The 19,324-nt window shown below is 35.8% G+C and overlaps 1 protein-coding gene and 1 pseudogene across 1 annotated transcript in view; one reads left to right on the forward strand and one right to left on the reverse strand.

Annotated features, from left to right (window-relative positions):
- The window catches only part of LYST (lysosomal trafficking regulator), a 213,573-nt gene that overhangs the window by 130,258 nt on the left and 63,991 nt on the right, over positions 1–19,324 (forward strand). The window contains exons 32-39 of the mRNA XM_024252983.2: positions 4,929–5,105; positions 5,679–5,755; positions 5,888–6,076; positions 10,475–10,620; positions 10,709–10,805; positions 11,919–11,980; positions 13,444–13,499; positions 17,419–17,571. Coding sequence (XP_024108751.2) covers positions 4,929–5,105; positions 5,679–5,755; positions 5,888–6,076; positions 10,475–10,620; positions 10,709–10,805; positions 11,919–11,980; positions 13,444–13,499; positions 17,419–17,571 — 957 coding nt within the window. The remainder of the gene's footprint in view (positions 1–4,928; positions 5,106–5,678; positions 5,756–5,887; positions 6,077–10,474; positions 10,621–10,708; positions 10,806–11,918; positions 11,981–13,443; positions 13,500–17,418; positions 17,572–19,324) is intronic.
- On the reverse strand, positions 599–1,942 carry LOC103892769 (L-lactate dehydrogenase A chain-like; annotated as a pseudogene).

Below are 19,324 nucleotides of genomic sequence, written 5' to 3' on the forward strand. Positions count from 1 at the left end.
GTTTTAGTTAGTATGACACTTGGATAGTTGATTGCATTGTTTATATGTAGATCTCTTTACATAATATGGTAATGTACACTACTGATATATATAGTTCACAAAATAAGATCCTTTGGAACAATTATGCACCGTACATGCCATGTTGGATTTATACACTGGATCCAGGATGTGACTGATTGGGAAAAAATGTTGGACTAGACATGTTAGGTGAAGGAGCCAGGAAGTTATTTATATAACACACGGTAAACATCCATCTGGCTCAAGGGCCAACTGCAGCATGTGCAGCATTGGCAGTGGTGCCTTAGAGGTGGCAGAACTATTTCACACAAACCAGTTTAGGACTACACAAGATTAGTACCACCTAGCCTACAGAATGGTACTACAGGATATAGCTACCTACAGGATATAGTACCTACAGAATATAGCTGTAGGATTTTACAAACCATTCCTGTTTCTAACTTTAGGAATTGATGTTTTTCCCCATCCATCTTAACATCACTGCTTTAATCACAGATCAGATAAAAAGGACAATATGCACAACCTCCAACTAAAATCCTATTGTAGCCTAGACAGTGAAATGGTATGACATCAGAAGACTTTAAAATTTCAGCTCTTTTTGTATCCCCCAAAGTGGATCTGCACTCTTCTTCAAATGGGCCCCTTCCTCAGGAGTCAGAGTCACCTTCACACGGTCTGAGATTCCATTCTCTCCCAAGATGCAAGGAACGCTAAGGAAGACATCATCCTTTATTCCACCAATCATGGTGGAAATTGGGTGCACCCGCCTAAGATTCTTCATTATACTTTCTGCCATATCTGCCACAGAGAGTCCAATGGCCCAGGATGTGTAGCCTTTGAGTTTGATCACCTCATAAGCACTCTCAACCACCTGCTTGTGAACCTCTTTCCACTGTTCCTTATCTGTATTAGTCCCTAAATCTGGGTGCAGAGTCTTGAGGGAGACACCAGTAACATTCGCTCTACTCCATACAGGCACACTAGAATCTCCATGTTCCCCAAGGACTCACCCATGACAGCTTAATGTGTGAACTCCCAGCCTTTCCCCCACTGGGTAATGGAATTGGGCTGAGTCCAGATTGCAACCACTTCCAATAACATGGTTTTCGGGAAAGCCATTATCTTCCAAGCCACTATAGGTCAAAGATATCCACTGGATTTGAAACAATAAGCAACTTGCAGTTCAGGCTGTATTTTACAACATTAGGAATGATGAATTTAAAGATGTTCACATTACACTGGACCAAATTAAGATGGCTTTCTCCCTCTTGCTGATGTGCCTCAGCCGTGATAATGACCAGCTTGGAGTTTACAGTTACAGTATAGTCTTTGCCAGAGACAATCTTTGGTGTTCTAAGGAAAAGGCTGCCATGTTGGAGATCCATCATCTCGCCCTTCAGTTTGTCTTCCATGACATCAACAAGAGCATGTTCACCTGCCAAGTCCTTCGTTAAGATACTGATGGCACAGGCCATGCCAAGAGCACCAACCCCAACAACTGTAATCTTATTCTGGGGGATCTGTTCTTCCTTTAGAAGATTATGAATAAGCTGATCCTTGAGAGTATACTTGAGAGTATATTGGACTTGGAAACGAAAGGAATCAGGAATGCACGTATGGCGGGTGTCGGGGCGCGCAGCAATGAGATCCAGACTCGTCGGCAGCAGCTCCAGCACCTTGGCTACCTTTAAATACAGTCAGTCAAGGAAAAGCAGGATAAATGCTGTTTCCTTCCCTGTTTATTAATTTTTAGAATGATGAATTCATGCCACTAGTGGCCTCTAATTCTTGTTTTTATTTTTGGAGTGTCATTAGGAGCTCAGGTATTTTAAAATAAATGGTATGTGTTTTAGTCTATTGCAGTCATTATTCAGTTTGATATTAAAATTAACACCTCTGTAGATTCAAGTTGTTGTGTCGACATGGCCTTTTTCATTTTAACAAGTTAATATGATTAAACTTCCTTGTTTTCTGGCACAGAAGAATGTCCCAGGCCCACCTTATGCAATTCCTTCCCCAAACCTAGAACCCAACTTCCCTCCCAGGAGCCCTTATATCCTTTTAAGGAGATGATAGGATTTAGAGACTACAAATCTAAGGACTGGGTATGTTTATTTCTACTGGGTTGTCATTTCTTCTCTGCCTTTTTTAGTGGACAAAGCTAGGAAATATGTATTTTTTTAGAAAGACAAGTCATGAGTTTATACTGACACTTTCACTTTTTCTTGGATTCTTTTATTTGTATTTCTTACTAATGTTGATATCTTGATTCCTAACATTAACATAATCACTTATTTGCTTTGTCTTTCTACATATATAACATTTTCAAAATAAGATGACCAACATGATCACTAATAACAGTCCTGCTGAGTGCAGTTGAAGATGTCTTTGTGGTTCTTTTCATTCTTAGCATACTATTATGGTTATACAGTGAAAATACTGTATTATAAAAGCACTTAAAATAGTTTTCTTTATTTGGTCAGGCTGCCAACTTCAACCAATTAGGTAGGTAGGTAGGCTTTTTTTTCCAGTTTGTTTTATAGTTTTTTGGGATTCCTTTGGGTTTTTGTTTGTTTGCTTAATTTTGTTTTTAATCATGTGAAATGTCTACATGGTTCTAAAAGCAACGTTGTGAAACAGCACATTCAGAGAGGTTCTAGCTTTTATCCCTTTCCCCTCCTCTTATTCGTTCCCTCTCTGTGTAGGTAACTGACTTTTTTTTTCTGTTGAAGATACAAGCAAATCTATGTATACATGTATTTACACATGTAAATATTCTCTCCCCTACTTCATAACACAAAGAAAGATAGCAAAGTATACACACTCTTCTGCGCCTTACTTTCTTCACTTAGTGTAGCCTAGAGATCATTATTACATAGTAGTATAGAGTGATCTTCTTTACGCCTTTTCACAGCTGCATACATTTAATTTGTATTTCATTTGGAATGTGCCTGGGTTTTTTAAGCCCCAGACTTCTTTTCTGCCATCACAACTTGATTCTGATTAACTCTCCAGCCTGCTGACCCTCTTCTTTTCAAGATAATCATATCTTTGTGTCTTGCAACCTCTTCACATCCTGTTTATTTTTACTGTCATGCTGTTTTATTCATATTGTCCACCAGCACAGAACACCTCTCTCTCCTTTGTCTATCTGTATCCCCATTCTATCCATTCATTTGGCCATGACCCAGATCACTCTATACCTTCTTCAAAACCTTTCTCCCTTTCTGTAGTCCACTCAGAACTCTTCCTTCTTAGAACCTTCTTTGAAAAGAAATATTTTACATATTTTAGCACTTTATTATTTTCTAAGGATTCATGTTTAACAGATTCAGTTCCTTAAATCAGTTTTTTAAGGGCTGAAAATAAGATTTTTTTGCTATCTATTCCCAGTGACACCTTTTATAGTCCCTGAAATAATAATCAGTAAGTGATCAGAGGGTATTAAAATGAGATATTAGAAACAACTTCAGTGTTTAAGAAAATCATGTTTCTTTAGATATTCACAATGAATAAAAACATTTCTGATAGTTTTTCAAGATAATTTTTGAATGTCATTGAATACTAAACTGAAATATTTTTAAAGTTATATCAAGAACATTACCTTTAAGACACACTTAGGAAAGTCTTTTAGTCATTTACCATTTTTATTTATTTGCCAACTCTTTAGGCCTTTAACTCACAGAGCTTCTGTTCATTTTTCTCTTTTGGTCAGGTAGCAGCTGTCTCTGACTGATTCAAAATGTTGCATTAAAATGAGCTGTACTATTTTCACCATTGCATATGTTCATCTTTTGCTTTTGGGAAATGACACGATGTGATTCAGCATGTTAATTTAAATATCACCCAAAATGTAATCATTTCCAGATCCATTTGCTGACATTTAATACTATTCACAGTTTAAAATGTCATAAAACTAAATACAGTGATATTTGTGTCAATGCTGATTTTTAAAGTAAAATATATATGTTTTCTTGTTGGCAAAGTTATTGTGTAAATAATACATACTGTACACAGTAGAATCAGGTATAATATCTACAGCATGTAAGGGCCACTTAAAAAATCATGAATGAACATTTGGTTTAGGTTTGTGCTGCAAAAGACAATTGTCATTGTCTTAAGTAACACTGTAAATTTTGGTTTTAGGGCCTGTTAATAAAAGATTGGTTAAAACAACTCTTCCATGGATGTATACATAGAATTGTCTGCGTAGGGTTTGAGAGTTTTTCACCTTTTGTTCTAGGGAGTAGTGAATGCTTACAAGCTAAAGATAGGTTTTAGTTCTAGAAATTTCACCAAAGGAAGAAGAGTAAATAAGTTTTAAGGTCTAAAGTAAGCTTTCCCTTCTAGTTCAGTTTTTCTGTGAGAAAAACTAAAAATTATCTTCCTTTATCCCAGTTTCTTTCCTGTATTCCTTTAGCAAGTCGTTTCCAAAATTCTTTCCCCAAAAGCTAGCTGGCTAGTTTGCTTGCTTTTTAAAATATATTTTATATGAAAAAATTTCAAACATACAGAGACTAGAAAGAATAATGTAATAAATACCATGGAACCATCACCTAGATTTAACAATTGTTACTATTTTTATTATATTGACATCATTTCTTCTTTTTCTGAACTATTTTAACATATATATAGAAATTATGATATTTTACCTCTAAATTCTTTTTTAAAATATTTTCCTATGTAACATAACAACATTATTACATCTAACAAAATTAGCATTAATCCTCTGTCATCAAATACTCAGTGCATAATCAGATTTCTGTACTTATCCTCAGAATGTCTTTTGTAGGTTCTTTATTCAAATCAGATGCAACCAAATAAATCTAGCAGTATAATTTAATTACTAAGTAATTTAAATGTAAGAATTAAAATTCTAAATGACTAAAAAATTATTACTTTTTTTAAAGCATGGAGCCAAGTTAGTTTTGTATTTGTCAGAGTTGATACATAATCACCAAGATGAATTGACTGAAGAAGAGCTGGACACAGCAGAACTGCTTATGAATGCTTTGAAGTTATGTGGTCACAAGTGCATCCCTCCCAGTGCATCAACAAAAGCAGACCTTATTAAAATGATCAAAGAGGTGAGTCAATGAAACCATAGTACTTTCTTAGATTTCATTATAGATAAAGAATGATTGACACTACTTTTTTAAGAACAGAATATCATTGATGATGAACTTGAAATGATTATTTTATTTTATTTTTCCTATATACTGTATTGCTTTTTTCTATGTGAGAAAAAATAGGCTTATTTTAAGGAGCATTTTGTTCTCTGTGGTCATCAGTATCCATTATCAGTAGCCTTCAGTGAAGGAAAGATTTTTAAAGTGACAAGCAAGCTGAAGCATACCTTGAGTTAGAGGTTCTTTAATGAAAAAGCAGAGTAAGGAGGCAAGCAACTATGTAAACTCATCAGGTTTAGCAACCCTGGTTAACCATTCTACTCTAACTTATGTGACCTAAATTATATAGACACAGAATTATAACATTATAACATTGTTTAGATGGTTCATTTATTTTAATATTCTGGTCTCCTAGGGACAATTGTTTTTCCTTTGTTAACTGGGTTTTAAAATTAGTTTGTTGGGCTCTGTGCCAATGTTAGGTGAGAAATAATAAATTTTATATAGTATATTATTATCTAAATCTTTTAGGAACAAAAGAAATATGAAGCTGAAGAAGGAGTGAATAAAGCTGCTTGGCAGAAAACAGTTAACAATAATCAACAAAGGTAAGATTTTATATGTTCCAAAGGCGTGTATTTTAGGAATCCATTAGATTTCACATATACTTTTAAAGTATCATGTTCTGATAAATACATTCCATGTATGCTTAACTATGGACAATCTTATTATTTGTTTAGTCTCTTTCAGCGTCTGGATTCAAAATCAAAGGATATATCTAAAATAGCTGCAGATATCACCCAGGCAGTGTCTCTCTCCCAAGGAATTGAGAGAAAAAAGGTGATCCAGCATATTAGAGGAATGTATAAAGTAGATTTGAGTGCCAGCAGACATTGGCAGGAACTTATTCAGCAACTGACACATGATAGGTAAGCTGCGGGAGGTCAGTTAAAATTGTCTTCCATGAAGATTTAAGATATTGATGTTAAACTGAATTTGTATTCCAGAATTCAGACTCATAAAATCATTTCATTAAACGATTTTTTGTTTAATCATTTGTGATTTTTTCCATCTTAAAGAATAATCATATGAGTTTTTTTTTAATTCTTGAGGAAGAAAAGTAAAGAGAGGGGGCAGTAGCTCATCTAGATAGTAAAATTGGCTTAATTTTAAAATATGGTCTTTGTAAAAGAATAGAGAAATCACTGAAACAGGATGGTTGAGAAAAATATATTTTTCTAACTAATTTAAAATATGTATTACAAATAAAAAGAGGGAAATTAAGGTATTATTCTCTAAATTTAGTTAAGATAACTTATTCATATGACTTTGGTGTACTAAAATACACTCAACATTAGACACTAAAGTAAATTCCATATGGATAAAAGAATTACTCAAAAAGTTTATAAAGTAGAAGATAATAGGATATTCGTCAACTCTTTGAAGGATAGATGACTTTCTAAGCTCAAATGCAATAGAAGAAACTGCAAATAAATCAATGGATTTTAACCTTAATTTTTTCCAGTGTATTTGACAACCATAACAACAACAAAAAAGCCTGGAAATATATTTTCAGCAAATAAAGAGTTATTTTTATTGTTTGAAAAACTTACACAGATTCTAAAGTAAAATATTATGATCCCAGAAGTTTGAGTGAGCAAAAGGCATGAACACATTCCTCACATAAGACAAATGAATTACCAAACACATGGGAAAATATTCAATATTGCTAGAGGCTAATTTGGTTTTCTAGAACCTCTAGATACCACATTTTACTTTTTATGTTAACAAAAATTTTGGCTGCTAATATTCACAGCAGGATATTAGCTGTCCTTACTCAGAACTTTGGTGGCATTGTACATTTTGACAATATGTATTAATCATCCTAAAAACATTTTACTTCTAGCTTCAGTTATCCTATTTTAGTGATTCTATCCTAAGGAAAATATTCAAAATATGGAAGGCAGGCCGGGCACAGTGGCTCACACCTGTAGTCTAGTACTTTGGGAGGCTGAGGTGGGGGGATCACTTGAGCCCAGGAGTTCAAGGCTACAGTGAGCTATGAATGTGCCACTGCACTGTGGCCTGGGCAACAGAGTGAGACCCTGTCAAAAAAGAAAAAGAAAAAGAAAGTAAACATGCAAGTTTTCATCTCCGCATTATTTATGCTAGTGAATGAATTAGAAACAAGTTATATATTAACAGTAATATGGTTAAATACATTACAATGCATCTACCTCTGTATTGGGCAGCCATTCAAAATGATGAGATAAAAATAATACTGTTTCAGTAAAATAAGGTAAGTTATAGAAAAATGATCATAATGATCATAACTACAAATTAAAAACAGATGCACGTTTTAAAAAAAAAAAAGACACGAAGTCCTTGCCCATGCCTATGTCCTGAATGGTAATGCCTAGGTTTTCTTCTAGGGTTTTTATGGTTTTAGGTCTAACATTTAAGTCTTTAATCCATCTTGAATTGATTTTTGTATAAGGTGTAAGGAAGGGATCCAGTTTCAGCTTTCTGCATATGGCTAGCCAGTTTTCCCAGCACCATTTATTAAATAGGGAATCCTTTCCCCATTTCTTGTTTTTGTCAGGTTTGTCAAAGATCAGATAGTTGTAGATATGTGGCATTATTTCTGGCGGCTCTGTTCTGTTCCATGGATCTATATCTCTGTTTTGGTACCAGTACCATGCTGTTTTGGTTACTGTAGCCTTGTAGTATACTTTGAAGTCAGGTAGTGTGATGCCTCCAGCTTTGTTCTTTTGGCTTAGGATTGACTTGGCGATGCGGGCTCTTTTTTGGTTCCATATGAACTTTAAAGTAGTTTTTTCCAATTCTGTGAAGAAAGTCATTGGTAACTTGATGGGGATGGCATTGAATCTGTAAATTACCTTGGGAAGGATGGCCATTTTCACGATATTGATTCTTCCTACCCATGAGCATGGAATGTTCTTCCATTTGTTTGTATCCTCTTTTATTTCCTTGAGCAGTGGTTTGTAGTTCTCCTTGAAGAGGTCCTTCACATCCCTTGTAAGTTGGATTCCTAGGTATTTTATTCTCTTTGAAGCAATTGTGAATGGGAGTTCACTCATGATTTGGCTCTCTGTTTGTCTGTTATTGATGTATAAGAATGCTTGTGATTTTTGTACATTGATTTTGTATCCTGAGACTTTGCTGAAGTTGCTTATCAGCTTAAGGAGATTTTGGGCTGAGACAATGGGGTTTTCTAGATACACTATCATGTCATCTGCAAACAGGGACTTCATGTCGAAAACACCAAAAGCAATGGCAACAAAAGCCAAAATTGACAAATGGGATCTAATTAAACTAAAGAGCTTCTGCACAGCAAAGGAAACTACCATCAGAGTGAACAGGCAACCTACAAAATGGGAGAAAATTTTCACAACCTACTCATCTGACAAAGGGCTAATATCCAGAATCTACAATGAACTCCAACAAATTTACAAGAAAAAAACAAACAACCCCATCAAAAAGTGGGCGAAGGACATGAACAGACACTTCTCAAAAGAAGACATTTATGCAGCCAAAAAACACATGAAAAAATGCTCACCATCACTGGCCATGAGAGAAATGCAAATCAAAACCACAATGAGATACCATCTCACACCAGTTAGAATGGCAATCATTAAAAAGTCAGGAAACAACAGGTGCTGGAGGGGATGTGGAGAAATAGGAACACTTTTACACTGTTGGTGGGACTGTAAACTAGTTCAACCCTTGTGGAAGTCAGTGTGGCGATTCCTCAGGGATCTAGAACTAGAAATTCCATTTGACCCAGCCATCCCATTACTGGGTATATACCCAAAGGACTATAAATCATGCTGCTATAAAGACATATGCACACGTATGTTTATTGCAGCATTATTCACAATAGCAAAGACTTGGAACCAACCCAAATGTCCAACAATGATAGACTGGATTAAGAAAATGTGGCACATATACACCATGGAATACTATGCAGCCATAAAAAATGATGAGTTCATGTCCTTTGTAGGGACATGGATGAAATTGGAAATCATCATTCTCAGTAAACTATCGCAAGAACAAAAAACCAAACACCGCATATTCTTACTCATAGGTGGGAATTGAACAATGAAAACACATGGACAGAGGAATGGGAACATCACACTCTGGGGACTGTTGTGGGGTGGGGGGAGGGGGAAGGGATAGCATTGGGAGATATACCTAATGCTAGATGACGAGTTGGTGGGTGCAGCACACCAGCATGGCACATGTATACATATGTAATTTACCTGCACGATGCGCACATGTACCATAGAGCCTAAAGTATAATAATAATAATAATAATAATAATAATAATAATAAAAAGAAAAAAAAAAGTAATGTCACAAAATAAAAAAAAAAAAAAAAAAAAAGACAACAACCGCTACCAGTATTTTGGTATGTTTAGGGTATGAATAAGGGTATTTTTTTCTCTTATTTATTTCTAAAAATGTATTTAATATGTTTTTCCTGTCTTATTTCATCTAAGATAAAATTTATTTTAAAATCTTTTTAAAGATGTGATTCATACCACAGAAAGAAACTGATTTTATTTGTTTCATTAGAGAGTAGGCAAAATGAGGCCAGGTAAGGTGGCTCACACCTGTAATCCCAACACTTTGGGAGGTCCAGTGGGTGGATCACTTGAGGCTAGGAGTTTGAGACAAGCCTGGCCGACATGATGAAACCCCATCTCTACTAAGAAAATACAAAAATTAGCTGGGTGTGGTAGGAGCCTGTAATCCCAGCTACTTGGGAGGCTGAGGTAGGAGAATCGCTTGAGCCCGGGAGGCAGAAGTTACAGTGAGTCAAGATCGCGCCCGGGAGGCAGAAGTTACAGTGAGTCAAGATCGCGCCACTGCACTCCAGCCTGGGTGACACAGCCAGAGTCCATCTCAAAAAAAAAAAAAAAAAAAAGTAGACAAAATGGGAAATGTAAAAAATTAATTTGGAAAAAAAATCTACCTAACCATATTAAATCCAGCATGTTATATTATGTTGCTAAAGTGTTCATAGTAGTCATTACATATCTTTTAAAAAATTTAATAGTTGAAAGAAACTGGAAGCAGAGCTTGCCTTCAGGCGAGGAACTGGGAGACTGGGATTCAGGAGCAAAAAGACACTTAGATTTTATTACTTGTACTTGTATATGCATTCCCTTATCAAATATATAAACATTTGGAGTTTTTAAATTAACAGATCGGTTGTGACTTATTCAATCTCTATAATGATTTTTTTTTAGCTACAAGTCCTGGATGGTCGCTTAAAACACCCTTTAATCTTTTTACTTGCAGAGCAGTATGGTATGACCCCATCTACTATCCAACCTCATGGCAGTTGGATCCAACAGAAGGGCCAAATCGAGAGAGGAGACGTTTACAGAGATGTTATTTAACTATTCCAAATAAGTATCTCCTTAGGGATAGACAAAAATCAGAAGGTAATAGTGGCTTCTTGACTCAACATGTAAATATAGCAGAGAACTATGGTCATTAGATAAAAATAATATTTACTTTTCTCCTCAACAGATGTTGTCAAACCACCACTCTCTTACCTATTTGAAGACAAAACTCATTCTTCTTTCTCTTCTACTGTCAAAGACAAAGCTGCAAGTGAATCTATAAGGTAATTTTGAATCAATAGACCTTCGCTTTTTCATGAATATACAACAGCTTATTGTAGTGTTTATGTAATTTTTATTTTATATAATGCCATCATTTTCAGAAAAATCCTAAACAGGAAAGGCTCAAGGGAGGACAATGTTATATGGCCAAAATCCAAAAGGAAATGACATTTCTGATAGCAAGGGTTCATGGGATTTCAGTCATCATGTTCTGGCCCTTGTTAGTATACATATATATATACACACACACACACATATATACACACATATATATGTATACACACACACACATATTTTGTAATTGACCGTTTAACATCTCTATCTATTAATATAGATAGAGCTGCTGGTGGTATCATCAAGAGGCAATATAATGTAGTGATTAAAGGTTCAGATTCCAGTTCCTGCTCTTACTAGCTCTTTAATCTTAGGCGAGTTACCTAACCTCTCTGTCTCAGTTACCTCATCTATTAAATGAAGAAATACTAATAGGTATCATAGCATTGTTGAGTATTAAGTATGTTATTACATATTAACTATTGATAGTATTATCATTGCAGTTATTGTGGTTGTTATTATACCTATTTCATAGATGGAAAACTGAGACACAAAGAAGATAATTGGCTAAGAACACAAAGGAAGTTTCTGATTCCAAATCCTCTGTTTTTCCTAGAATACTAGACTTTTTTAAAAATGTATTTGATAAATTACCTTCATAATGATGTCAATAATACAATAATAGTACATAACAAATAAATAATACAAAAATAAATAGAGCACACACAAAAAATGTATTTGAAGTATCAGAGGCGTGAAACAATGTTTGCTTATTTACTAGAAAATATAAAATATTGATATCTCCTTTAAATAACTTAATTTCTATATTCCGTCTGCAGGTTATAGGGATTATTAGCTTTTTCTGGGCGTTTCAGTCATTTCTCTTCTAATAGAATGCTAAAAAAGGAGCTAATATTTTCATGTGGGTTTCGACAAGATACCTCATGCTATTGGAACTCTAGTCTGCTTTGCAGAAATCTTTTACTAGGTAAAATAAAGCATATACTCTCTGAAATTGGTCAAAACATTTAGTCATAGTAATTTTAAATATGTTTTGACAGAGTAAATCGAAGATGTATCAGTGTTGCACCATCTAGAGAGACAGCTGGTGAATTGTTACTAGGTAAGTCAAATTTTGAAGAATTTTGGACATATTCACCCTGCCTTATTTTATTCTTAGATTATTTAAAGTGTTTTTTGACAACATGCCATTAAATTGGATAAACTTTCTGTAGTATCATATAGGCTAATTTGCCTTAACATTATATGTAATTGCATATGACTCATGAATGTGAAGAAATGATATCTTGTGTTCTGAAAAGCACATGAATAGCATTTTAGTTTTTATAAAATTGTTTCTTCATGAATATGCAATTTTATATTTAACCATTTATTTTATTATATGCCAATTTAGATTTTTTAAAGTGAAAAATTATTGATATACTTACCTACTATTTTATCAGATATAACTGTCCATAAGAAATATGTCTACTTCAAGATTGTCCATAATTTATATTCTCTATTGTGCTTCTGAGAGAAAGGCCAAGATTGTTAGTCCATGGATACCTATATAGTTATATTTGTTTGGAAATTTTATTCTCAAAACATGAAGGAAAACAGTTATACCACTTGATCTCTGTTCCCTTAAAGAGCCAATCTGTGTACTGTAGGCTACGTTCTCAACCTGTGAGAACCCCGAATTAGTAGCTTCAGCATCTCATGGGAGCTTCTTAGAATTGCACATTCTCACGCCTCAGTCCAGACTTGATGAATCTGAAATTCTGAGGGTAGGGCCCAGCAGTCTATGTTCTGATGAGCCCTCCAGTGATTTGATGTACCTTCAAATTTGAGAATGAATGTTGTAAGCTACAGCCTCCAAGGTCCAAGATATGGAGCTTCAAGCCTGCTGGGACTGAGCCCCACCATCACAAGGATGGAGATAGTACCCTTCTCTGAGCTAGCCATGCCACTACTTCAAGGTCCACTCAGTACTCAAGGGTGATGAGCATGCAGGGGGCAGAACCTCAGAGAAGTTGCCAACATTTTAAAATGCGATGTAGGGACATTGGTTAGCAACAGCCAGCCTATGAAACAGGAAAAAGTTGGGGGCTATGTTTAGGGCCTACTCTACCCTATTGAGTGTCTCAGTCTGCAAAATAATTAAGGATTTCCCCTTTGCTAGATAATTTGGTTTACCACTTGACTTCAATTAGTGTGTAACAAAATAAAGCAAATCAATATGCTAGTAATGTAAGAATAATGGTAATAATAAATAGCCAACATTTATTTAGCACTGAGCACATACGCATTTTGCATATATTCTAATTTAATTCCCATAGTAGCTCTGTGAAATAGAGCTCCCTGCAACCTTTTTTTTTTTAATAAAGAAATTAAGACACAAAGAGGTAAAGCAACTTGCCCAAGACTTCATGGATACTATTCAAAAATATTTATTGAGTGCCAGGAACTGTGTCGAGGTAGTGAGATTCAAATTCAGACCAAAGGACTCCAGAGACCATGCATTAAACCATGAATGGTAGTGTGCACATACATTTTAAAACCCTTATATCCAATTACTTTCTGCAGGTAAATGTGGAATGTATTTTGTGGAAGATAATGCTTCTGATACAGTTGAAAGTTCGGTGAGTAGAGGCTTAAGTCTGTATTTACATAGATCTATACAGATTCCAAAAATGTATCAATTCAGTATAACTAGAGAGAAGGAAGAACTATTAGAGTTCAATCTTTGTCACTCTATGTATAGATTGGTCTGAGTTCCAAACATTTTTTTAAATATAATTTTAAGACTGTACCACCTGCTCTGGCTTATGGCCTAAGTCTCATAGCAGTTAATATAAGTCATATTCTAAATGCTCCTATTATATCATTTTATGCTCATTCCTTCTTATTACTGTCCTCTGTTGCAACAAATATCTACTCCTTGCCACTCCCAGTTCACTATCAAGTACCTTTGCCTTCAGAAAGAAAGGAAAAATATTAAATAATTGAATAACTTAAGTAATTCTGATATTCACATAGCTTAATAATGATAATTGTTATTATTCTAGACAGACTGATATTAGTCAGACAATAAAGACATATTTTTTGTTTAATAAAGCTTTTTATTTGAATTATCTTTTATGCCATTAAAATATTTTTTGAGATTCCTGTAATAGGAGAAATAAGCTTTTTGTTTCAGAAAAGTTCTAAAGCCAGGAATTCCTAAGGATATACTAAATGAGATTATGTGTGGTTTAATTATTAATATATATTTTATTTTAAATAAATTAGGCCGGGCACAGTGGCTCACGCCTGTAATCCCAGCGCTTTGGGAAGCTGAGGCGAATGGATCACCTGAGGTCAGGAGTTCGAGACCAGCCTGGCCAACATGGTGAAACCCCGTCTCTACTAAAAATCCAAAAAAATTAGCCAGTTGTGGTGGTGGCACCTATAATCCCAGCTACTCGGGAGGCTGAGGCAGGAGAATCGCTTGAACCCGGGAGGCAGAGGTTACAGTGAGCCGAGATCACACCACTGCACTCCAGCCTGGGCAACAGAGCGAGACTCTGTCTCAAAAAAAAAAAAAAAAAAAAAAGAAAGAAAGTAATGAGTGAAAACATGAAGTTTGGTTATAAAATAAATGATGTAAAAAAAAAGTCATGAACGTATTTAGTCAGAAGTATGAACAGCATTCTTTTCTCATTTATATAGCAATTACCACAGGGTTTGTCCCAGATAGTAAAATATAGTTATGTTGTTTTTCAAGATGTATCCTTTTATCAGCCAAGGAATTTAATAGTTGATGTATGAGACAACTTTTTGATATGTCCAAAAGATGACAGTTTTTCCCCTTAAAAATTCTACTCAATTTGTGTTTAACTCCATTTGACATGAGGTGACAGAAGAGTCTGAGTCCACCTGTCGAATATATTGGTTTATTTTCAGTGCTTGGGGATACATTCACAAATACTTGGTCTGGGAAGACACCATTTAATTTTAAGTCAACTTGCATGTTATAAATGTGTTTTATATTTAAATAAAGAGGAAAATTTTTTTAAAAAATCTAAAAATGCCCTTGCTTCTTAATAGATTGAAAGATCCTTCTTTCCTATGTACTTTTGTAATGTTGGTTCTTCTTATATAACATTTGGTATCTTGCGTTGTGTGTGCAAATGTGTGTACAAATATTTCATGCCCCCTTTTTGACCCATACAGATTGATTTCATGCAGAGCACTTAGCAGAGTACCTTGCGCATAGGTGGTTAATTAATGTATGTTGAATGAATGTTGAAACTAAACAAAGGAACAATTCAGTTTTAAGTATGAAAATATTACATTTTCATTAAGACATTTTATTTTATTCATAATATATTCCCTGCCTGTACTTATAAAAATTATTTTGCACCAAGAACAATAGTAAAACACACATAGAGTAGGATAATTTGAATCTAAAAAAAAAAAATTAAGGTTTTGGAAAGATAAAGAGCCTGGGATAAAATAGTTCTTGGCAATTGAGTCCTAAATTTGCTCTGAGCTTCCTGTTAGTCAACACAGAAGAGTAAGTAGATGCAATTTTTTAAAAAGGAAAAAAACTGATTAAAAAAAAAAAGAAAACTAGGATGCAGGTTGATTTGAGGAGATAAATTCTAGCTAGTTTTAAACTTTAGTAGAAACTTTTCATTATTTCTCTATTAAAAGCATTAAGTAACATAATTTATGTATTCAGTTACAATTTACAAAAGATTTATATGCATATTTTTTGAAGTTTTTCTTGATTTTGTACTTTGGAAGGGACTTAGTGATGGTAGGATGTGTAGGCCCTGTGGTCCCTACCTCTTCATTTCAGAATGTGGGGATTTGTCTGAGTACACTAGGATTAATACTATCAAGCAGATTCAACCTTCCAGTGATTCTTTTCTCATCTTCTTTTCTTCTGTTGACCACCTAGTAGGGGAATGTATCTATTTGGTATGTGTTGATCTGTCAGCTTACATTTAGTGAGTGGGGCTTTATTTGCAGGAATGCCCCATTAGTTCCAGGAATGCTCCTCCAGAGACTCTGCTTTCCCTTTGCTGGAAGACTTGGAAGCATGAGAACTGTTTCACAGCTCAGGCGTTTCCAGGCCATCCAGACATGAATTTAACCTAAATCTATATGATGTCAGGCTCACAGTTATGAATTCTCAGAGAGAGGCTTTTTTTCTGCGCTCTAGGCTCCAGGCCAGAAGAAACAAGCTTGCGTCCTCGTTAATCCTCTTTATTTTTATTTTTTTTATTTTTATTTTTTTTAAGACAGAGTCTCACTCTGTCACCTAGGCTGGAGTGCAGTGGCGTGATCTCGGCTTACCAAAACCTCCGCCTCCTGGGTTCAAGTGATTCTCCTGCCTCAGCCTCCCGAGTAGCTGGAACTACAGGTGCCTGCCACCACTCCCGACTAATTTTTGTATTTTTAGTAGAGATGGGGTTTCACCATGTTGGCCAAGCTGGTCTTGAACTCCTGACCTCAAGTGATCTGCCTGCCTCTGCCTCCCAAAGTGCTGGGATTACAGGCATGAGCCACGGCACCCGGCCTATTCCCCTTTATTGATGGGCACATTTGTTTATCTAATCTTTCATTAGGAACAAATCCCTTCCTAGGTTTTAGCTTTCTGAAGCAATCTCAATTCCACACCCTGATTCTAGGGGCCCAGGGCCTCATCTTCTGTCATCAAGTTGCTGTGAACCTACGTCAATTCGTTTCTGAAACTGGGGTATGTGCATACATGCCTGCGTATGCAGACACATACAACAGAGCAACCAGAGTATCACTCCTTGCTTAGTGATGATTTTCCAGTTCCTCTACATTTTTGACTTCTGGGGATGTCATTTCCCTTGTTTCCTTGCAAGCTCAGCTATGTATTTAAAAGGATATTTGCTTAGTAAAAGAAGCCAACCTGAAAAGGCTATATACTGTATTATTCGAACTAGATGACGTTTTGGAAAAGGCAAAACTATAGAGACAGTAAACAAATTAGCGGTTGCCAGAGGTTGGGAGAGGAAAGGAGGGATGAGTAGGTGGAGTACTGAGGGTTTTTGGGGCAATAAAACTATTTTGCATGATATTGTGTTGGTGGATACATGTCATTATACCTTTGTCAAAACCCATGGAATGTACAACACAAAGAGTGAATATAAACTGTGGACTTTAGATAAGAAGAATTATAGCAATGTTGGTTCATCAATTGTAATTAATGTCCCACACCAAATGCAAGATTTAATAATAGAGAAACTGTGAGTGCAGGGCCAAGGGAGGGGAGGATACATGAGAATTCTGTATTATCTGCTCAATTTTCTGTAAACCTAAAACTAGTCTAAAAAATAAAGCCTATTAATTTTTTTTTATTTCTAAATTGTATCAATCATTTTGAGGTGTTTTGCATTGGGAGAGTTTTCAGGTAATCTTATCTGCCATCTGCCACAAAAAGATTTTCTGTTTTATTTTGATGCTTTTTAAAATCTAAAATTAAAATAATTATTTATATTTCTGGTAAAACAAATATTTTTGCCTATTTCTTTGTCTTAGAGCCTTCAGGGAGAGTTGGAACCAGCATCATTTTCCTGGACATATGAAGAAATTAAAGAAGTTCACAAGCGTTGGTGGCAATTGAGAGATAATGCTGTAGAAATCTTTCTAACAAATGGCAGAACACTCCTGTTGGCATTTGATAACACCAAGGTAAATTCACCCTTATTAATTGATATATATTGTTTAAGGGCTCATGGGCCAATGTAACTATACTCATACTGATTACATGAAGATTTACTGAAATCGAATAAAAATTGCCATGTTTCTTAGTCCTGATTAAAGTGAAGCCTTTGTTATATGAGGATTGTCTTTGACCTCCAAAATGAGGTAAATTCTGATTCCCCAAAATGACTGAAAGGAGTAATTTAAACTTGCTCAGTGCTGTAGCAGAGTGCATCTTTGACAAACTCTCTTGACCTCTAATCCCTTTGGCCACCATTTCTCTGCTCTCCTTTATAGAAAAACTGTTGGGGAAAGTTGCATATGCTTGCTGCCTCCAGTTTTCTTTTGAAATGCTTCAGACAGACTTTCTTCTCACAACTCTTGTTGGGGTCATCAGTAACCTCTATGTTGCTAAACCAGTAATGTCATAATCTTTCTTTGTCCCCATTTTACTTGACCTACTGGCAGCGTTTGACCCAGCTGATTTTTCTCTCCTTAAATAAAACCTTCCTCCCTGGGCTTCTGGGTTACCATTTTCTCTTAGTTCTTATACCTTACCAGCCATTGCTTCTCAGTCTTGGTTGCAGATGCCTCCTTGGTGTGTTGCAGGGCTCCTTCCTCAGACCTCTTCTCTTCTCATCCGGTCTTACGACTTTAAAATACCATCTGTATTCTAACAACTTACACATTTATGTCACTACCCAAACCCCTCCCCTGAATGCCACACTCACATATTTAACTCCTGACTGGTGTCTCCATTTAGAAGTCACTAATTGGCATCTCAAACTTAACCTGTACAAAACTGAACTTCTAATCTTCCCCCCAAAATTTCCTTCCAGTTTTCTCTATCTCAGTAAATGACAACTCCATCTTTCCAATGCCCAGGCCAAAACTCTTGAGACTATCCAAGACTCTTGTTCTTCTCTCATACCCTGCCTACACTCTATTAATAGCTTCTGTTGGCTCTGTCTTCAGAATACATCGAGAGTCTGACTGCTTCCACTGCCACCATCCTGGTTTAAGCCACTATCATTTCTTGCCAGAATCATTTACAGTAGCCTCCTAACTGGCCTTCCTGCATCCATACTGTTTCTGAAATCGATAAAAATTGCCATATTTCTTAGTCCTAATTAAAGTAAAGCCTTGGTTATATGATGATTATTTTTGACCTCCAAAATTGTGTTAAATTCTGATTCCCCAAAATGACTGAAACGAAGTAGTTTAAACTTGCTCAGGGCCGGGCACAGTGGCTCATGCCTGTAATCCCAGCATTTTGGGAGGCCAAGGCAGGCGGATCATGAGGTCAGGAGTTCAAGACCAGCCTGGCCAACATGGTGAAACCCTGTCTGTACTAAAAATACAAAAATTAGCGGGGCATGGTGGCACATTGCCTGTAGTCCCAGCTACTTGGGAGGCTGAGGCAGGAGAATCACTTGAACCTGGGAGGTAGAGGTTGCAGTGAGCCAAGATCACGCCATTACACTCCAGCCTGGGCAACAGAGTGAGACTCCATCTAAAAAAACACAAAACAAACAAACAAACAAAAAACTTGCTCAGTGCTGTAGTGACTTTCAGCTACAATGACTTTGACAAACCCTTTCTTGACCTCCAGTCCCTTCACTACCATTTCTCTGCTCTCCTCTATAGAAAGCCCCTTAGCCCCCTTCAGATTGTTCTCAACACAGCAGCTAAAGTATGTTGGATCATATCTTTTCTCTGCTCAGAATCCTTCAATCACTTT

The sequence above is a fragment of the Pongo abelii genome, chromosome 1 (genome assembly GCF_028885655.2).
Source record: "Pongo abelii isolate AG06213 chromosome 1, NHGRI_mPonAbe1-v2.0_pri, whole genome shotgun sequence".
Classification (NCBI taxonomy): Eukaryota; Metazoa; Chordata; class Mammalia; order Primates; family Hominidae; genus Pongo; species Pongo abelii.